We start from the raw sequence: 16,058 nt of genomic DNA, 5'->3' as shown, positions 1-16,058 counted from the left end.
ATTTTCTCCCCAGGTTTCCCCAGGTTTCCCCACAGATTTTCTCCCAGGATTCCCCACAGATTTTCACCCAGGATTCCCCACAGATTTTCTCTCCAGGTTTCCCCACAGATTTTCTCTCCAGGTTTCCCCACAGATTTTCTCCCCAAGGTTCTCCACAGATTTTCTCCCCAGGATTCCCCACAGATTTTCTCTCCAGGTTTCCCCATGTTTCCCCACAGATTTTCTCCCCAAGGTTCTCCACACGTTTTCTCCCCAGGTTGCCCACAGATTTTCTCCCCAGGATTCCCCACAGATTTTCTCTCCAGGTTTCCCCACAGATTTTCTCTCCAGGTTTCCCCACAGATTTTTTCTCCAGGTTTCCCCAGGTTCCCTACACATTTTCTCCCCAGGATTTCCCACACATTTTCTCCCCAGGTTTCCCCACAGATTTTCTCCCCAGGATTCCCCACAGATTTTCTCCCCAGGATTCCCCACAGATTTTCTCTCCAGGTTTCCCCACAGATTTTCTCTCCAGGCTTCCCCACATATTTTCTCTCCAGGTTTCCCCAGGTTCCCCACACATTTTCTCCCCATGTTTCCCCACACATTTTCTCCCCAGGATCCCCCACACATTTTCTCCCCAGGTTCCCCACAGTCTCTCCCTGCCCCGCTCAGTCCCCTCTCTCCGCTCCGGCCCCGCCCTCGGCTGCACCGCCTCGCGCGGCCGGCAGGGGGCGCCAGACGCCGGCCGCGCCCGCCCCGCGCGCACCCGCACCCGCACCCGGCACGCGCGGGGACAGCGAGCGGGGACAGAGAGCAGCGACAGCGGGGACAGAGAGCAGCGACAGCGGGGACAGAGAGCAGCGACAGCGGGGACACACCGCAAGGACAGCGGCCACAGCGGCTCCAGGACCCGCCGCCGAGCAGGGCACCGCGCACGGGAGCGGCAGCGTCGGGAGGAGGAGGAGAAGGAGCAGCAGCAGCACTCGGTGCCGGAGCCCCGGCCGGCGGCGCTGCCGGAGGTAGGATCGTCCCCTCCGCTCTGGCAGCCAAACTTCGCAGGGCCGTACCGTCCTGCTGGCCCCTGTCTGCTCCCAGAGACCCGTTTTGGTTTTATTTTTGTTGTTATTATTTTTATTATTATTATCACTGATGTTGTTCCCCGTCTCTCCGCGCTGGGCGGGCGCGGCGCGCTCGCGGCGGCCGCGGCAGCTCCGCAGCCAGAAGTTGGCGAGGACGGAGAAGAAGGGGCGACTGGCCCCAACTTGGGTCCCCTCTAAACTTCCCTGCCCGAGGAGCAGCCGCCCCTCTCCGCTCCTTTTCACCCCTCTGAGCTCCTGTTCGCCCCTCTCCGCCCCTCTGCGCTCTTGTTCGCTCCGCTCCTGTTCGCCCCTCTGAGCTCCTGTTCGCCCCTCTCCGCTCCCGTTCCCTCCGCGTCTCTCCGTTCCTGCCCGCGCCTCTCCGTTCCTCTCCTCTCCTCTCCTTGCAGATGTCGCGGGTGCTGGTGATCGCTGCCTGGTGCTTCCTGCAAGTGGAGAGCCGGCACCCTGAAATCATCACGAGCAACAGCAATCACGGCAATTTCCTGGACAACGACAAATGGCTGAGCACCGTCTCGCAGTACGACAGAGACAAGTACTGGAACAAATTCCGCGATGTAAGTACTTGTCCCTTTGCCGCATCCTTCTTGTCCGTTCCTCTGCATCCTTGTGGCTGCTGCTGCCTTTGGGAAGAGAGATGCGGCTTCGGGCAACCGGTTGCTGCTTGAGTGAAGGATGTTTGTTCAGAGCTGTTGGGAAGCTGGACAGGCAGCCCTGGCATTCTTGATTGCCCCATCGATTGGGGCAGCTTGGGCTCGGTGTGATCCTCACTGTAAGCTTATGGTCTTCAGTTTTCCTCTGGGGAGGAACTTTGAGTGAAGTTTTTGTGCCTGTTGCTTAAAGGCTGGTTAACTGAAAAATGATGGAATGGTGTGTGTGTGTGTAAGAAGGGAATACTTACCAGTTGAAGCCACAAGGTGGTAAACAGTGAAGCTTTTTTTTTTTGCCTGCAGTTTTTATGGAATGCCTTTTATTGTCAGTTCTGCTTATGGAGATCTTTGAGGCTGGTATAGGGTTGGAGGAAGCAATGCTTTGGATTGTTGGGGGTTTTTTTCAGCCTAAAAAATAGGGGTAACTTCAAGATGTGTTATGATATAGCTTAAAATTAATTCTTGACTTCCCCTTAGTTGAATACAATCGTGTATCAGATCAATGAGGGCAGAAAGGGAAATGCAATGTTTATGGTAAAGGTAATATTTATGAGCTCCTTTTATTTCTGCAAAAGCTTTTTTGGAGTGCACAAAGAAATCCTGCTTCAGTGTGCCCAAGGCTGGCTAATGGAAACAGTGCTGTTAATGCTGCTCGTGAGCACAGTGAGGTTAAGTGTTCTTTATTGCCTGGGATGTGTCTGCTGTGGCCTCAGTGTGACTGTAGGGAAGGGAAAACTAGAGCTGGCTGGCAGTGCTGAAGGTGCTATTCTGTAAGGATTTGTTTGTTTGTTTAGGAATCTCTGGTCTTTTGCAGTGTAATAACAAGTCAAACTTTGGTGCTCTGCTTCTGTCCCTGTGATCTTAACGCTGTATCTGACTTTACAAGGAGGAAGTCAAAGCATTAGGGTTAAATGTGATGTGGCTCTGCCTGGCTTATTCTCTCTGCATTCTTCTCTAGTTGTGGTCACCTGTGTCTGGGAAATGCTGCTCTGAATCTCAGTGTAACAAAGCATGGCCTGAGCAGTGGTACCAACAGTCACTGGGGTGTGCAGTCCCTGTGATGAGATTTCCACCTGCTGGGACTGTTGAGCTCCCCTGTAAGAGGTGTCTGGAAAAGGGGATTCTGCAGTTAATATGTATTCCCAGATTTTTACCACACTCCAAGGGAATCTTTGCTAATATCTGGTTTAGTCTCCTGGGGAGTGCAAGTCAAGGATTTCACTCAGTAATTTCTACATCCAACCTGATGTGAGAATTCAACAGTCTTTGGAAATGGTAAATGGAATGAAGGACTGCAACAATTGTCAGAGAATTTATTTCTCTTTCTGTGGAAAATGTTCATGAAGAATCTCTCTTTCATGTTTTAATGTTTCATATCTGAGAGTGCTTTTTTGGACTTTCTGAAAATGTTAAAAAAAAACCATAAAGCCCCAAAATGCTTTTTTTTGGGAAGAATCATTTTATGGAAAAGAAAACCCAAGCTTAACCAGTGGTCTACCAAGTAAAAGTAAATAGTATTGAGTTCATGTAAAGTTTATCTGTCATTCTATCCAACTGTCTTAATGGTTTTATTTAATTACTTCAAAACTTGCGTGTTACAAATGCATACAATTATCCATGAAACCTTTTATGGGGCAAGTTAACAGAGACTCCTAATCATCTCCTACTAAGCTTTTTCCAGAAAGAAAATATCAGAAGCTTACATATGTAATTAATTAATAATGTGTCTTCAACCAAAATGCTTTGCTGGGTCACAATCTTCTGTGAGAGGTTCTGTGGCCACAGGGGAAGACATGCATGGGTAGAGTTGCTGCCAACATAGTAGGTATAGCAGAGACTTCTTGCATGCAGAGATGTTGGTAGAAGAAGTCTGGTCCTTGCCTTGTGGCTGTGCTGTTGGTGATAGATTGTTGAAATATTTGTTAAAACAATTCTTAAAAGGCTGCCTGATGGGAGGCATCCTACCAGTATTGACTGCTCTGTTTGGAGTAGACCAGCATTTCATTCATGATTGCTGACTGGGAAGATTGTTTTCCTTCTTCCCTTCATTCCCAAACTGGAACTTTACATGGCCCATGATTAGATGAGGTAGCAATGTGGGCTTTGCACAGGGGGCTGGAGTATAGAAGTGATTCATTTTAAACCTTCTTGGCTCTGGCACTGCAGCTGCTGCAGGGCAGCAGCCCCACTTCATCCCCTGGAAATCAGCGCCAGCCAGGTTGCAGTAATTAGCATAATTACCTTCGGTTGGTGTCTGAATTTGGTCATGTTATATAAATACATTTGTGCAAATATTTACAGAACTGTGCCCTTCTGCAGAGTGGGAGCAACACTGAGGGTGTAGGGCTAAGATTTGGTGGGTTTGGGTGTGGCCACTTCAAACTTTGTGCACCAGCACAAACCTCTGCACACCCAGCTGTGCTTATAAATCTGCCCTAATGTTGCAATACTGGGTAGGGGTTTTTAACAGATGATATATGATTGAATGCAAAATTTTAAATTGAATTTCTCTCAGCTCTTTCAGTTATTCTTTTCAAAATCAATTGGTAGGTCAGCCTTATTGAGCCCTGGACCAATAGGGCCTGATTTGAGAGCACAGCTGATTGATTTTTTAGTGTGACCCATATTTCTTTTGGGCAAAGACAGCTTGGGAGTTGCACTTGTTGGCCCAGTAGTTATTAGTGCTCAGTGAAAAGAGAGCACAGAAACATCCTTTATTTAAAATCTCCATTACAGCCACAGAATCAGGCTGAATTTCTGAATCTGACTGAATTTAATAGTGTGAAATGGTGACCTGTCATCATTTTCCAAAGGCCTCAAGAGACCTGATTAAAACAATATTTACATTTTTTTTCACATGGTTTGAACACAATTTGTTGATTTTTCAAGTCCTTCAGTCTTAAAAACAAGCAGAGTGTTAAATAAATAGTAAGATCCTGTGACTGAGCTGTTGTGAAACATTTGCTGGTGAAAATCTTGTATATTGTACATCTGCCCAGCATCATTAATGGTGTAATGTCTGCTCTCTTAATGAGCTTTCAGTGCAATCTGAACCTGACATTCCAGCCTGTCTTCCACCCCTTTTTCCTTGCCTGCCATGGACTTTCTATGTGACAAATGACAAAATCTTAGCTCTGTTTTAAATTCCATTTTATACCTGGGCATAATAGTATTTGTCTTCCACACAACTGTGTGTTGGAGCTGTAAATAAGAATGGACAGAGCTCAGAATCTGTGGTAATACAGAATTTACTATTCACCTAATCCATGTATTGAATGTGGCCTGATACATCCTTAAGTAACTGACTAGTAAGTTTCTAAAAAAAAAAACCCAACTAAATCAATGTAATTATTACTAGAAAGAGAAAAAAATAAGCAAAATGCAGACTCTAGGGAGGACCTGCAGCTATTTCCTTGTACAGATTTGAGGTTTGGAAAAACAGACATCAGGAATATGAGAGTGAAATAGACTTTTGATATTATAAACCTACATATGAAGGCTTCAATCTTTGGATTTAATCTGTTGAGAGGAGCCAAAGGAGTCAAATCTTCAGAGCTGATTTGACAGCTGAATGTGGAGTGGATTCTTAGAAGTTTTATTCATTGTTATGTGAGTAGCCACACGTGTTCCTGTAGCACAGCAGCATCTCGTTGTGTTCATGGAGCCCGGGCACAGAAGGCATAGAATAAATGTCCTTTTAGTGGTAGATCTGCCTTTAATCAAAATTATATGAACAGACTAATTCTATTACTTCTACTTGGGATTATGTCTATTACATTATTAATGCTTATATATAAAAAGGTAATAAGTTCAACTAGCCATGGATTAAACTGCAAAAAGGAAGGAAAAAGTTAAAGGGACTAAGAGGATCTCGTAGAAACCATACAAGGAATTTCTGTGAAGTTGAAAGCTGAGAATCTTGGCATGAACTCTGGTTCCAGTGCATGTTTATGCATGGCAGGCTGCCAGACCACGTTCTGAGCATTAACTAAGCTGTTCCTCTACATTTTATTGCTTACAGAGTTTCAGTTCAGGCTATCATGTTAAAACCTCCTGCATGTTCTGCCTGGAGATGCTTTGAGACTGTGCATGCCTGAGAAGCAAGGCATGAAATGTCAGCAAATCTGTGTGTGAATGCTGGGGATAAATAGTTACATTTATATCATATTCATGCTGCTGATAGTTATAAGTAGATTAGATCTTTGACTTCCAAGAGTCCCATCCCCTACAATTTTATCAGTTATTAATGGACATCACCTTTCTGAGCCTGCAAACTCCTCACACCTGGTCAGAAGTGCAGAGGTAGGTGACAAACACAGGATTAGGACCTGGGGGGGTTGTATTGTCCTGGCTTTGCCACTGCTGAGTTTTTCTCCTCTGGGCTGGCTCTTCCCATTTCTTCCCTGCACTTCCCTTTCTCTGACTTGTTTAGCCCCAAATTAGAAGTGTGGTAGTGAAACTTGATAGCAGAGAGTTGGAAAACATGAGCAGCACTGAGGAGGGTTGGAATACCAAGCAGGCAGAATTGGAAGACCTTGGGAACTCAAGTAATAGAAATGAAATGAAATTTAAAAGTACAAAGTGGAAGGCCATGGAATTGAGAGCTAACACAAATTTATTCTGGGTCCTGGCAGCTCAGCTTGAAATAGATGAGAGGGAAAACCTGTGTACTTTTATTGATTTGCAGAGTTATTCTGAGTTACAAAAGTAATGCTACTCTGAGGAGAGCAAATATATTCTAGGAATGCAAAAAAATGAAAGATTTCTGGTTCTGTTGAAGAAATTTAAATGTACAATGTGTAGGAGCAAACAATTTTGAATACTGTGAGCACTTCTGATCAGTGAAATTCAAGAAAGACAAATTTTCATGCAGTTGGTGATCCAAATACCTTCCAGCATCACAGGAGAAAAGAGCTTGTTTTAAAATAATATAGGATATTAGTTTGCTCCCACAAGGGTAATTGTGTAAGAGTAGATTTGCTCCAGAATGTTTATTGAAAATAGGACAGCAAAATACACATTATGTGAAGTTGAGATAAAAAAAAATAAGTAGATAATTGGTGACAAAAATAACCTTATTGCTGAATTTAAGGATAAGGTTATTAATCCACCCACAGTTATGTTTTAAAAAGTTAACTCAAAGAGCACTTAATTTTCAGTGTATGTAACAAAAAAGATTATGATGTAGTAAAGAGTAATAAAATCTGGATTTGGGGGTTTTGAAGGCCTTGGATTTTATGTCACGTGTGTCTGTGAAGCCCCTGCTGAGCTTCTCTTACCCACACACCTTCTGGTGTGGTGGAACCTGATCTGTGGTGCCCAAGTGTGTCCTGGTCCTTTGGGGTTTTTGAGCTACCAGGTTCATTTCTGCAGACTTTGTTCTTTCTGCTGACATCTCACTGCCAAGGATTCTCCAGTCTCACCTTCCCTCCAGGACACCAGAAGGGGAAACTGCATTTTCTTTTTTCTATGTTGTATTTAGCTCTGCAGGCAGAACCAAGTATTTTTTTTTCCAACCATTTATTAACAGAACATCACTTTCTCTGCTTTCTTCACCTCAAATGTAAGCCCAGCTTTTCCTGTGATGCAGTTATTGGTGCATCCAACATTCCTGGAGAAAGCATTCAGGTCCTGTTAATTATCTGTAGCCCTAAGGAAGGTGACAGGACACTTGAGGAACAGCCATGAGGCAGGTGATGGATGTACCCAGTGAGGAAGTGGCTGATTCTGTGACAGGACACAGCACCTCAGGCTGCTTCCCAGGAGATCATCATTCCAAGCCCACCTTGAGCTCTAATTGAAGGTGAACACTCTGTGTATGTTGTCCCAGTGGCTCTGAAGCTGGAGAAGGGACTGGAGCACAAGTGCTGTGGGGAGAGGCTGAGGGAGCTGGGGGTGTTCAGCCTGGAGAAGAGGAGGCTCAGAGGTGACCTCAGCACTGTCTGGAACTGCCTGAAGGGAAGTTCTGGCCAGGTGGGGGTTGGTCTCTTCTCCCAGGCACTCAGCAATAGGACAAGGGGGCACGATGGGCTCAAGCTCTGCCAGGGGAAATTGAAGTTGGAGATCAGAAGAAAATTCTTTGCAGAGAGAGTGCTCAGGGATTGGAATGGGCTGCCCAGAGAGGGGGTGGATTCCCCATCCCTGAAGGTCTTGAAACTGAGCTTGGCCGTGGCACTGAGTGCCATGATCTGGTAAAGGGACTGGAGTTGGACCAAGGGTTGGACTTGATGATCTCGGAGGTCTTTTCCAACCCAATCGATTCTATGATTCTGTGATTCTAAGCCCAACAGAGTTGAAATGTGATTTATAAGCCTACCCAGGCACTCCCAGCACAGGTTCTCATGAAGAAATTCTTGCTCAACAGAGGGCTGGAATATAAATGTGATCCAAAAGTACAGCTGAGATGGACTTGCATGAAATTTAAAAGAATAGCAAAACATGAGCCTGAATCTGTGCAAATGAATGATCAGCTTCTTACAAACACGAGTTATGCTTACTAGAAAAGCCCTTCTCACACTTGGCACTTTCTTTCTGCAGTGGACAAGGGGAAAAATAATGGCATTTATGTCAGAATAATTAATTGGAAGGTACAGAGAGCCAGCTTTTTTTCTAATTAACTGACACTTATCCAGCTTCCCTGGGAATTACTTAAGGCTCTAAAGTGAAGTAGGTCAGTACAAAACTAGGGTGTCAGTGTCTGTATTTATTATATGTTTCAAATTCTAACTTTAATAGCCTGGATTTATTATATGTTTCAAATTCTAACTTTAATATTTCTCACTTACATAAGAGTTCTGGAGACTGCAGGCACCAATCATATCCCTGCCACGAAATTCTGTAGATTTAAAGTTTTCACTAACCTGTTTTACCCATTTTTAGAGCAACCATTCTTGTATTCTACTGCTTGCTCCTGTCCTGTCCCCTCAATAGGATTTCTCTTCCTTGTTTTGATCCAAACTGAAATGGTGATTTTGTCAGATTCCTGGGAAAGCCACTGTTATAAGAGGAAAAAGAAAACCACGCAAATGAGTGTACATCACATCAAACCATGGCAGTGGAATAGAAAAAGGGTGGGTTAAAAGTCATCATAGGAGGCTGAGTTCTGATGTGTGGTAGTGTAGCAGATGTTATCAGGCTTAGGTATCCAGGGAAAAATGATCCAAGTTTTATTCCAGGTAAATTTTCCAGGATTAGGGTCAAGAAAAACATTCATTATCTTCAAGGGCCGAAACTTAAACCCAATTCTACCTTGTTTTGATCATCAGGGAGATTATTGCTTTGTTTTGTTTTGTTTTTTGGTCTCAGGTATTTTAACTATTTCCTTTATAAGCAGGATTTTAACCATGAGGCCAGAGAGATGCAATTCCAGTCTGTGTGTCCTTATCAATGTGTGCATTTTTTGAGGATAAAATACAAGGCTGTCCGAATTTGGGGTAGAGCAGCTGAGCTGCTTTTACCAGAAGTAGAACTTCGTGAGGAAAATGGAGCTCAAATATTACATGTAGAGTATGAAAACCTTTTTTCTTTTAGATAACATCTCTTTATTCAAGGACCGTTTGATTGTTTCTTTCCCCATGTCACTAAAAATAAGATTTATCCACAGGAGCTGTAATGAAATCTTGGTTATGTTGAAGCTGATGACCAAATTCTCAAAGGCTTTAGTGAGGTCTGAGTTTGAGTCTTGTATTCCTCATCTTGTTCTCTCAGACAAGGAACAACTGTACATCACAGACTAGTTGGATTAAACAGCTGTCTTTGGCTTTCAGAGGACATTGTGTAGCTGGAAAACACTGAAAGATCAGGTGCAGAAAAAGAAAAAGCTGCCTCAAAGTCCCTGAAAGAATCTGCAAATCAATATCTACAGTCTGCAAAGTTTTATAGTTTACAACAACAACAACAAATGCAGAGTTGAAACAGAGCCCAGGGAAGGTGCTGCTGCTGCCTCCAGTGTGACTGTCTGTGCCTCCAGCACTTCCAGCTTCCAGCAGAGCCTTTTGCTGTGAAGTTCCCAGGCTCAGCTCCAGTCAGGACCTGCCATCAGGGAGGTGACTCCAGCACTTGTCACTGGGGGATTTGCTGCTGCAGGTTGGCAGCTAAAATTGAATTACACATTTGGACTGAACATCTAATGTCTAATGAGTTTCAAGGCTAAGATATGATTCAAAATTCAGTTTACTGATAAATTGCTAAGCTGCTGAATAGAGGCTTTGGCAGGGAGTAGATTGGTCTTTATCTGTCACTTCTATGGCTTGGTTTGTAATCCAGGGTAACAGAAAATCATTCTCATTAAATAGGTACACGGGGGCATCAATTAATTCTGTGATCTTTGCTGTCCTCTTAATGAACTTTGTGTCATAAATTCACTTCACTGATTGCTTTCTCCTGGGTAGATAGAAAAATACTTTATTAAAAATTGCTCTTGAAGTAACTATATTCAGATTGGTTTCTGAAAAAGGTTTCAATATATCATGACTTAGAGTGGAATTCTGACTAACACTGGGATTGATAGAGGTTGTGATACTTGTCTGTCTATGCAGGTTGCTTTGGAATTGTCTGAGCAGAAAATTCAGCTGTGTAGACAATTTCATTCGAAATTGCAGAGCTTAATTTGTATGTGTTTTTGAGCCTGAAGATCTGTCTTCATCCTTCATTCCTTGAGTTCCATTGTCTGTTCAGAAATTTATCTCAGCACTGTCTTCTCGTGTTTGTAGATTGTCCTTTCTGGCTTTCTCTTCAAGTTGTAGCAGTCAGAGAACTTGAACCTGAACAGAACGTCGAGGTGGAAAGGCAGAGGCAGCTGCAGTCACTGGAACAGAGTGGGGGGATATTTAATTTTACAGACTGGGCCAGGAGAGAGGCTGAAAGTTATAATTGCAGGATTAAGGAGAAATGAGGCTGAGTTGTTTCTTCAAGGGAGTGGAAAACATTGGTTTTTAGATTAGTGTTTCTGTTTGTACCAGGGATGTTGAGGTTCTTGGGAGAATGTGATTGCAGTTGGTAAATATGAATAAAAGTCGATTTTAGAGAATTCTCAACTGCGTGGTATTTGCTAATAACACCAAGATCGTGGGTTCCATCCCTGTCCGGTGCTGGATCCGCAGCTCCGGCCCTGAGTCCCAGAGCTGTCCAGTGCTGGATCCCTGGAACCTGCTCCGCTTTCCCGGAGCTGTCCGGTGCTGGATCCGCGGGACTGGCCGTGCCTGCCCGGGGCTTATCCCTGGATCCTACCCTAATTTCCTGGAACTGTCCGGTGCTGGATCCGCAGGGACTGTCCATGATTCCCGGAGCTGTCCCGTGCTGAATTCTGGCCGTAATTCCCGAAGCTGTCCTGTGCTGGATCCGCAGGGACTGTCCATGATTCCCAGAGCTGTCTGGTTCTGGATCCGCAGGTCCAGCCATGGTTCCCAGAGCTGTCCCGGGCTGGATCCACAGGGACTGTCCATGATTCCCAAAGCTGTCCTGTGCTGGATTCACAGGGACTGTCCATGATTCCCAAAGCTGTCCCGGGCTGGATCCACAGGGACTGTCCATGATTCCCAGAGCTGTCCTGTGCTGGATCCACAGGGTCTGTCCATGATTCCCAGAGCTGTCCCGTGCTGAATCCGCAGGGACTGTCCATGATTCCCGGAGCTGTCCCAGGTTGGAGCTGCTTGGGAGAATGGGCTGCAAGGCACTGATGATGCCTTAAATGCACATTATATAGATTTTAGCACAGCTTTAGAATAAGGACTTGTAGCTAATCACCCTTTTTGGCAACATTTTGAATTGTTGTTTAATATTCCTCAATAGACAGAGGAGTTTTTTTGTCTGTAGAAAATGTACCTAGAAAACATTACAGGCAGAGGACCATGATGAAGATGAAGGTGGGCAGGAAGGGTGGTCTTTTTGAGACCACCAACTCAAATGCCGAAGGATTGCCTGAAGAAGGTCCAAGGGAGGATAAGTTTTGGGCTGGGAGTATCCCATGATGGAATGTTAGATATTATAACTAGATAGTGTTATAAAATTGTGAAAAGCTGTGCTGTGGGTTTGTGCAAGACACAATAAGTATGTTGTGCACTGAAGGCCTTAATTAAAAAACTGCTCTTTACCTTTCTATACTAAAATTGTCCAGTTAATTAACTCTTCCTTTTTAGGCCACCTTTGAGAGAACCAAAGCTTTTTGTGTCATCCTGTGCTACATCTGAAAGCACTTCCCTGCCCTGGTCAGGGGTGTGTGGCTACTTTAGACAGATGTGGAAGCAGAGGATAAAGCTGGTTCAGAGTTACCCATCAAGCTCTGCCAGATGTAACAAGCAGATTTATGTCATGGAAGTGCCAGGCCAGCACTGCTCTGCAGAGCCATGAACTGTGCTGGGAAGCAAAGCCAGAGCTGAGCAGGGCTGTGTTCTTCCCCTGGATAATGTGCCGGTGTCTGACAGCACTGTTTATTGGCTCAGATTCATTTCTTCTTTTATAACATTAACTTCACTCAAGGTGTAGAGAGGATAAATTTTGTTCATTTTTTCCTGAGTGAAGTCTGGGTAACCAATCTTTTTTATGCTGGCTATGCATTTATTATTTATTTGATGCTGGGTAAATACTATAGTTTGATATCATATTGGAGAGGGACTAAGTATTTCCTGTCAAAGCAGGTTCCCTGCCTCTGTTTTATTTTTAAGTTAAACTACATCTAGTGAAAATTGTGACTCTTTGGGTTTTTAAATCTACTGATCATTTTAAAACTTGTTTCATATGTCCAAAGAAAAAGAAATTGTTTCACATAAAAGAACACCAGAGTGCTGCATTCAGCAAGGATATCTATAAGCACAGGATAATTAGTGGTTTAAATACAGAATTGTCTGCCTTACTCCTTAAACACAGCCATGAATCTCCACGTTATGGTTCACTCAGGACAACAGCATTCAAAAGGAAATCCTGCCACATTTAATTAGAATAAATCTGAACTGGAGAAATGCTGCTTACTGTCAGCTGTGTGTAGAACTGCAGCTGTACAGCATGAAGGGAGCTGGTAAACCAGATATATCTGCTCCTAATGAAGTATAGAGTGATTCAGATCAGTGGCCCTGGATTTATTAGTCTCTTCATGCTTATATAACAAAGTTAAGTTGGGTATAACAGGGCACTGAAGGGTTTATTTTCACTGGAAAATGAGGCAAGATGGACTGAAATGATGATCCTTATATGACACAGATGTCTATTTTTATATCTAGTCTCCTTTATAGAAAGCCTTTGTCTCTTCTCCTACAGAAGTGCTTTCTGTCATATCCATGTGTCTTATCTTGATAAACGTTATCATTCTTGGCAAAGTCAAGATTTTGGGGCATGTAATGAACTTCTTATAGCCTGAGATGAAAGGCAGTCCTGTCCTCCTGGAGAATGGAGATTATGGACAAGCATTTCCTCTCCAGATGCAATGCAGTGCCCTGTGAAAGAGAAAAGATTGAACACAAGGACAAGAAACTTTAATGGGTACAGATCAACAGTTTTTGAGCACTCATGAAAAGCAAACATAAACAATTTTAGAACCATGTTAAAATATAATGAAACTTCCACTTGTAAAGCAACATGTGGCATCACAAATAGTCCTATGCCTGTATATAAAGGAAAAAAAATCCCAACAATTTCCTGTGGGCCATATTTTCCTATCAGTATTTTTTTAAGTAACTGCCCAAACTTAGCATCAGTTTCTGTTGAGATGCTTCCATCCACATTTCAGTGGCAGAATGTGTAATCAAGAAGGAGCATTATTTCCTTACAGCAGGGCATGTACAAACACAGACAGATGTGGCTTGGGCTGCAGTTTCCATTAGCAAAGAAAGAAGCTGCAAACAGGAGGCAATTTTGAAACCTGCCACCAGCATTGCAGAACCATTACTGATGTATCAGGGGTGATGCAGCTGGTGTGTTCCATCCAGAATGGTGCAGGGTTGTCTATAAAATTTCAACTCACTAAGGAGATATGTAGATATAAAATCAGATATTAAGATGAAGCCTTAGGGCATGGCTGATTTTAAAGCTGAAGCTCCCTGAAATTAGGAGTTACTGAAACAGCAGTGAGAGAATAAATGTGTTTTCTTCAGTTATTCCTTAAAAGGAGAAGCTATAAGTGCAAGGAAATTAAAAACACACCTGAACAACCAAAACCTAATACCAAAAAACATCTAAAAGTCCCAGAACATTTAGTCTGTGTCAGAGGGAAATGAGTGCTGGATAAATAGTGGATCCAGATAGAAGAGTCATGGCTGAAGTGGACACATGCCCCATTATGTGAGAAATCATGGCAGGAACAGTCTTTCCTAAATCCCAATGGTTTCTCCTGATGGAAAATGTCTGGCAGAAAGAGGAGATGAAGAACCTGGAATATGTCTGTATGTGTACCTAGGGAAGGAATCTGGAAGCACAACCAGGATGGGAAGAAGGCAGACAAGGAAAACCATGTTCCCCTTCCTTAGAGAGGATTCCACAGTGCCAGGTTGTTGGTGATGAAAGTCAGAGGGAGAGGAGAACTGGAAGGGATTTAGAGAGGATACAACTGAAAATCAGTTGTGTGCTGAGCAGCATCCTGGCTGAGGCTGACCTGGGCACAAGAATTCACAGAGTATCACAGACTCTTCTGAGTTGGGAGGGACCCACAAGGATCATCAAGTCCAACTCTCAAGTCAACGGCCCACACAGGGGATTGAACCCATGACCTTGGCATTATTGCAACCAAGTTTTAACCAACTGAGCTGATCTCAGGGTCAGTTCTTGTGGGCAGAGCTGCTGGCAAACCCCACTCCAGATGTGTGTGTGATGTTGGGCACAGCTGTGAAGCTTGTCCTGCTGAGTATCCACAATCCATATTGGACTCCAAACAATCCCCATGGCTTATTGCCAGGTGAGAACTCTAAACATCTGCACTTATGTGGTCTCCCTCCTGTGTGGCTTGTGTGGTGTTGCTTTTAATGTGAGATAAACCACAGAGATGCATTGTAGGAAAAACACACGCACTGCAATCACTTTTTATCTTGCTGTGTAGTTGTGGGGATCTGTAGCACTCATAATTAGCAGAGGAACAGATGGCTAAAGCTTGGTTTAAAACAGAGCAACCATGGAGTGAGCATGTGCTGCTGCAAGCTGGTTTGGGAAGGGGTTTGCCCTGTTCCCTTGGATGAGGCTCTAACACAGTGGGGCAGGAGTAAAGGAGGAAAAGAATTTGGTGTAATTCAGTGTGCAGGACACATCCAAAGCATGAAAAACATCCCAACCCACGAAACATCTCCTTGATGCTCATTCAAGGATGAATTTCAACCTTTGCCATCCTGCACAGCTGAAACCTGTGGATCCATATAGAGGGGAAATACAGTAAAATGCCCCTAAGATTTCCCTGTTCTGTCCTATTTCTGCACAGAAAGGAACAATTCAGTTCTCTGCTCAAATTGCAGTAGCTTTTGTTTCGTTGCTTATTCAACAAAACTCCAAACCAACCAAACAAACCAAGAAACCCCCTCTCTATTTTTTGCTTGTGTGCTTCCAACATTAACATCGTGCTGCAATTTTTCAAAGCTGGAAAACATGAGAGGATTTTGTCAGCATTTCACCATGACACTTGTTTCACACAGAAAGCCAGAGGGCAAAACAGAGTGGTTTCTTCTGGTCCATGTAATCTTTTCAGGAGGCAGTGGTAGCCCTGCAGGCACAATCACTGAGACTGGAGTGGGGTGATGTTCACAGTGAAGAGATCTTGGGTGTAAAGGCTGACTGATTAGTTGCATGATTCCATGTTCCAAATTCCAAACTTCAAAATATTTGGTTTTAAGGAGAGGTGGGAGCAAGGAGAAGGTTACTAAAGAGAAAAATAAACTAAATATGTGTTCCATTGATAAAAGGAGAAATATGGTGTTGTCTATCCCAAAGGAGCTGAATGGATTATTGGAACTATCCAATCTAGTCAAGATCACATTTTCTTTTTTTTCTTTTATCTTTTGTTAAAAAAAAGATAAATGACCCCATGTTGAGATGTTTGTCTCTGTGACATGACCTGTATTTACCTTCAAGTCACAGTGAATTGGATATTCTCTTTCTCTGTGAAACTATATCATTCTTTTTCCCTGCAGACTCTGTGGATGCAACAAAAAATATTTCTGTGAGAACAGTGGTGCCATTCCCTCTATGTGTGTAATGTTCTGGAGGATATCTGTAATAGCCAATGAAATGGTCTTTGATAGCTCCTATTTTTCTCCAGATGCTGAACTATAAATTTAAATATATTGTGAACTGTTTTCTTTTTCCATCATGAACTCCCTGTATCTCCTCACGGTGAGTAATTCACAGAATAAACGTGTAG

The 16,058-nt window shown here is 43.5% G+C and overlaps 1 protein-coding gene across 1 annotated transcript in view; it reads left to right on the top strand.

Annotated features, from left to right (window-relative positions):
* Positions 1-753: 753 nt before the first annotated feature.
* Positions 754-16,058, top strand: part of SPOCK1 (SPARC (osteonectin), cwcv and kazal like domains proteoglycan 1) — a 294,313-nt gene continuing 279,008 nt past the window's right edge. The window contains exons 1-2 of the mRNA XM_071570122.1: positions 754-1,001; positions 1,469-1,636. Of these exons, the coding sequence (XP_071426223.1) occupies positions 1,469-1,636 (168 nt within the window). The 5' untranslated portion in view covers positions 754-1,001. The remainder of the gene's footprint in view (positions 1,002-1,468; positions 1,637-16,058) is intronic.

Source organism: Pithys albifrons, chromosome 15, assembly GCF_047495875.1.
Source record: "Pithys albifrons albifrons isolate INPA30051 chromosome 15, PitAlb_v1, whole genome shotgun sequence".
Taxonomy (NCBI): Eukaryota; Metazoa; Chordata; class Aves; order Passeriformes; family Thamnophilidae; genus Pithys; species Pithys albifrons.
Note: the sequence above shows the minus strand (reverse complement) of the source record. Positions and strands in the feature narration are given on the sequence as shown.